General features: G+C 44.8%; 1 protein-coding gene across 1 annotated transcript; it reads left to right on the top strand.

The window, feature by feature from the left end:
- The first annotated feature begins 271 nt into the window (after nucleotides 1-271).
- On the top strand, nucleotides 272-4,052 carry LOC134504648 (immunoglobulin superfamily containing leucine-rich repeat protein-like). Its single transcript, XM_063313944.1, has 2 exons — nucleotides 272-411; nucleotides 2,754-4,052. Exons 1-2 carry the CDS (start codon nucleotides 325-327, stop codon nucleotides 4,032-4,034), a joined length of 1,368 nt encoding a protein of 455 aa, XP_063170014.1. The 5' UTR covers nucleotides 272-324; the 3' UTR covers nucleotides 4,035-4,052.
- Nucleotides 4,053-5,200: the final 1,148 nt, after the last annotated feature.

Here is a 5,200-nt window from a genome sequence, read left to right on the forward strand (position 1 = left end):
TTTTATTTATTATTCACATTTCTATCACCGCCCATCTCCCCCTAAAAGGGGGAGATTAATTAAACAAACAAATAAAATCCATGTATGTTGTTGGGCAGAGGGAAGGAATCTCTACAAAGGATGGGTTCTCCTTGGATGTCCACTATCAATGACAATGCTGGGCTGCTTCTTGTCAGAAAGCATGCTGCGAAGCAGAGGCCCCTTCTGTTAAACCAGAAAAACCAATTTTTTTTTTGGTGAGGCCTGCAAAAAATCACCCCCCCCCGTTGCTGTCTCCTGCCAAGTTGGAGGCTGGACTTGCTCATTATTATTAATGTTTTTGGAATGTGCAAGCCTGTCTGCGCTCCACACAATGTAGAGTTTTTCGGACTGAAACACCACAGGAAAGAAAACTGGGGAGCTTGGAAGAAGGTAAAAAAAAGGGAGAAATGTTCCTTTTCGTGTCTTGAATTCAGGAATCTTTTCTTTAAAGCGTGTATTTTCTGCTATGGCTCTTCGTCTTGTCTGAAACTTGGTTCTGTTTCTCTTTGGATTTCAATTCCTCTCCTTCGCCGAGTTGCTCTGCATTAGGGCCAATGACTGTGAAACTGGAAGAGACGAAAACATCCTGCGTATTCCAGGAGGGCAACAGTTGCAAAAATAGGAAAGGAGGGAATGGGTAAGGACTATTCTGGAGCGGAAAGGCAGCCAAATCAGATTTGCTTCTTTTGCATTCCAGCAGAGAACAGGCCAAACTTTATAGAGTTTGCTAGAGAAGACCACAAACTAGTCCCGGATGGCTTCAAGCAGTGGCGAGAAAATTGCTTGACATCAGGCGTGTTGAACCTGCCCCTCCAGATTTGGCCGTGAATTCCAGCTTTTAGCAGCCCGTATGCTCCATAGTAAGGAATACAAGGTTCTTCTCCTTGGCCCTCTAGAGCTGTTGCCAGTGGGTGAAGCCACACTCCCCATCATCCATTGCCTGTCAGACGGGTTGGATTCTCTGCCAACTTGGGCAAAGCCAGCATTCTCAGGATTCTCAGTTTAGGGGGAAAAACCGTGAAGCAAGGCTCTAGTCTTTGTAGGCAGCGGGCATTAGCACTGGAGAGAATTCAGGGGTGGGGCTGTCAAGGATCAGATTTTAACTGTGACAACCCTAGATTTCCAGGGTGGGGAAGATTCCCACCCAGCCTTTTCATTCATTGAACTATAGAAAGCAGTAGAATTCCAGGGCATTGATGCTGGTGCCACATGCTCCTCATGAAGGCCCCTTTTCAGAGGGCAGTCTAGAGTATCTGAACGGTCATCAAGGGCAGCCTTACACAAAGTATATTGCAGTAGCGTAGCCGTGAATTTGTGAAGGCCTGCGTGATAAGTCTGTAGTTCTACATCCGTGGAAGAGGGCTTCTTAATTAGCAAAACCTGTGGAAAAGAGCCCTGCTACATTAGTGGCAACCGAAATTTGTAACTGACTTGAGCTCCAGGATGGGGTTGACCAAAAAAACATACAAGAAGACCTGGACTCCTGGCTTTCTCTTTACCTGCTAGCTGCTGATTTACTCCATGTCCTGGGATCAACCCAGTTTGAGGTCACTGTCCTTGGGGAGTGTGAAAGAGGGAAGTGATGGAAAGGTGCCGCAGTGGGATGCTGATGATCCACATGAAAATTCTTCTTTTAGGCACAGAGTCATCCTTTTCATAGCAAGGCACGTCTTGTCAGCTAGACAAATGCTGACTCGGTCAGAAGGTACTGATTCACAACAGAGTTGTTTCAGCTGAATGGATAAATTGGCATCCTACAGAATAAGTTGGGCAGGACAGGGAAAGCCAGACCACTAATTTCTTTAGCTTCAGCCCTTGGGTTGAAGCCTTCAATGCCTTCCACCATCAGAACAGGCAAGACCTGCTAATAAACCCACATCTGCCCCTCTGTGGTCTGCTTTGTCCCCCATAGATATGGAGTAAGGCAGCCCAGATCTCTCTCTCTCATATGGTGGGAGGCATCTCTGCACAGCAGTTCAACAAGATCACAAAAGAAGTACACTCAGTCTGAACAGATTATGGGGATGCTTCTTGAGTCGGTTTCCATGTGTTTCTGGGGATAAACCAGAGCTGATTAAGTAAGCAGCAATGGATTGGATTCACACAATATATAGAAAGGAACACGCCAGTAAACATAATGTGAGAACCTTATTCTTAAAGTAAAAGAGCTGGCAGAGGGAAATTATAAATTGGATAGCTAAGTTACATAGGATTTATGGCCTGGCCTACACAGTCTATGCAAAGGATGTATTTCATAATGAAATACATACACACATACATACGTATAAAAGCATCTGTTCTTGATTAAAATTCATTTGAAAGGTTGAAGGACATCCAGATATGAAATAAATAGAAACCAGGCTGATGTATATCTATTTTATTTTTACAAATAATGTTCCTTGCTAGCTGCGATATATTTTTTGATAGTCATCGTTTTCTAACTATTATCCACCCATCCACCTGGTGCTGCTGGAGTGATTTTTTGCAGACATCCAAGAACAAGTTGAGAGTGAATTTGCTATTGCACACAATTGCTGGGAAGAAGTCTTGAGGCCCGATTTGTTAGATTACTGAACTCTAGGTTGGCTCCCTCCATCACCCAAAAAAAGAAAGTCCCACCAGGAAGTGTTTTTATTTGATCTCAGGTGATACAACAGAGTTATAGGCCAATCGTTTGGTTGGACTAGATCTCAGAACTATGCAAGATAATCTCCACTGTTATTGTTTTGCAGCTAAATAGGGAGAAAGCAATGGATCCATTCACCTGCTTACTAACTGCACTGCTCTTTGTGGGGATCCAGAGCTGCCCAGAGGTCTGCCGGTGTGTAACAAAGAAGAAATATGAGCGCCATGTTGCAGACTGTTCTTATCAAGATCTCCAGGTGGTTCCTCAGGGCCTTTCCTCCAACACCACCACCCTCACCCTGTCTGTCAACCACATTGCCTCCTTGTGGGAAGATTCCTTTGCCAACACAGCAAAACTACAAGGTTTATGGCTATCCTACAATGAAATTGGCACCATTGCTGAGGGCACCTTTGTTTTTCTGGTACACCTTCGAGCCCTTGATCTCAGCCACAATCAGATTATGAATTTCCCCTGGGGAGACCTATCCAACCTCACCTCTCTGCAACAGCTGAAGCTCAGCAACAACCGCCTGGAGAAGGTCCCACCAGGAGCCTTTCATTCACTGAAGGATCTGCGTTCTTTGTGGCTCAGTGACAATAAGCTGGTTACTCTGTCGGAGGGGACCTTCAGTTCCATGTCTCAGTTAGCTCAGCTGCAAATCAACAACAACCCCTTTCACTGCACCTGTAAAATTTGGTGGCTGGATGGATGGCTACAGAGCACCCGGATTTCAGTTCCAGAGAAGACGCTCATCACATGTGCTGCTCCTGAAAAACTGAAAGGTCTCGTTCTTGGGAGATCCTTGAAGCTGGACTGTGCACTTCCATTGGTGCAACTGATTTACCATTCCAATCTGGGTGACAATGGGTTGAAAGATGGGCTTACACTACAACTGCACTGCAATGCTGTGGGCAAGCCACCACCAGAGATCAAGTGGAAAATCCAGACAGCTGATCAAAATGTGGCCATCAGTGGGCCCAACGTTGAAAGAGAAGAGGATCTGTTGGCAGACCCTGTGGGTTCCTCACAGAGCAGAGGGCGCTTCCTGGTCTTCAAAAATGGATCCATGGCTGTCACCAAATTCAGGAAGGCCGATGAAGGCACTTATACTTGCCAGGCCCTCAATGATGTTGGCTCTCGCGAGGCCTCAGTCCATGTGGCTTTGGCCAGCTCTGAGAAGCCCACCACTTTCCTCAAGAACCATCTCCAAGCGAGCAAGAATCCAAACAAAACTTGTGACATTGAAGTAGTCCTGAAATCTGATGAAAAACTGGTGTTTGTCTACTTGACTCCTGAAGTGCCAAAGACTGTTTGCAGTGGAGGGACTCAAAGCCAGCTGTATTTCTGGAGCTTATTTCTGTTCTGCTTGCTTGCCTATCATAGCTAAAATATTTGCAATCTGCAATTGTGTAGAAAACCCAACTTCTTTTTTCACTGGCCCCACCCACTTTTTGCAGCATGGCCCTTGACAGTTCTTAATTTAGGCAAAGGGTTCACACCTCTGTTCTAGATCAAGAATCTTTGTTTGAACTGGGGCAGGTTCCCCAATTCTTGAGCACGAAAAACTCTAGTTGCCAAGTTGACAATGAGAGAAAAAAAAATCCAGAGTCCAGACAGGCACTTTGATTAGGTAAATTGAGGCTGTCCAGAACTTTGCAAGCTTTTGAGATTCCAGAACTGTTCCTCAGGGGGCAGGAAAAAAAGTTAGGGGAGGAAGAAAATGTGAGCGATATCTTGAGGATGCTTATCCTGACTTAGTTGAAATGATGGAGAGTTCAGATATATAAGCTCAGCTTTGTCAGATACAGAGTAGAGCAGGATTGCAAGAATGTCCCTTCCAAAACTTGCTGAGAAGATGCAAACAAGGGATTGTCCACAAATTCTCCAGACTGGGAAATGGAAATTCTAGCTACAGTATTCCAAGCCAAAGGTGTTGTCTTTCTGGAACAGCCTTCTTCCATCCCTGTTACCTGATCTTTTAAACTGGCAAGACCTGGACAAGATCTTCTGCCGCAAAGCAGGGGCTGTACAAGGGCCAGGCTACAAAAACACCCTTCTCTATCCAGTTTTGTTCCCTAAAGTCCCAACATCCTCAAAACTACCTTCCCATCAGATGCATCCTTCTGACGTTCAACTTGACGGGCTGAGAAAGATGCATCTAAAGTGCAGGAGAAGACGACAAAACCACAACTTTTCCAAGAGACTAACAATGAGGTTTCATTTATTATTCATAATAGTAGAAATCAGGTTTCTGTATTCTTTGATTACTCTACATTAACTAGATGTGGAGCGCATCTGGGCAGCTCCTGCGACTGGAGCTGTTTTAAATTTAAAGAAGGGGGAAGGAACCCTAGTGTGCCAAGGTAAATAAGGACGAGGAGAAGCAATTCCATATCCAGGCATGAAGAGGGATTGTGGAAAAGAACTGTGTAGGGACTTTCTCAATATAATCTATCAGAACTGGAAGGATTAAAAATTCTGGAATGTGTTCTTTCTTCTGCATCGTATTTTGATCGTCCAGCCTCCTGTTCTTCCCCATATTCATGATCTTTT

Source organism: Candoia aspera, chromosome 13, assembly GCF_035149785.1.
Source record: "Candoia aspera isolate rCanAsp1 chromosome 13, rCanAsp1.hap2, whole genome shotgun sequence".
In the NCBI taxonomy this organism is placed as follows: domain Eukaryota; kingdom Metazoa; phylum Chordata; class Lepidosauria; order Squamata; family Boidae; genus Candoia; species Candoia aspera.

Excerpts from the sequence above, each read along its gene's own strand:
- LOC134504648 (XM_063313944.1), top strand. The coding sequence starts at position 325 with ATGTGCAAGCCTGTCTGCGCTCCACACAATGTAGAGTTTTTCGGACTG. Across the intron at positions 412-2,753 it reads ACTGGGGAGCTTGGAAGAAG|CTAAATAGGGAGAAAGCAAT; the intron begins GTAAAAAAAAGG and ends ATTGTTTTGCAG.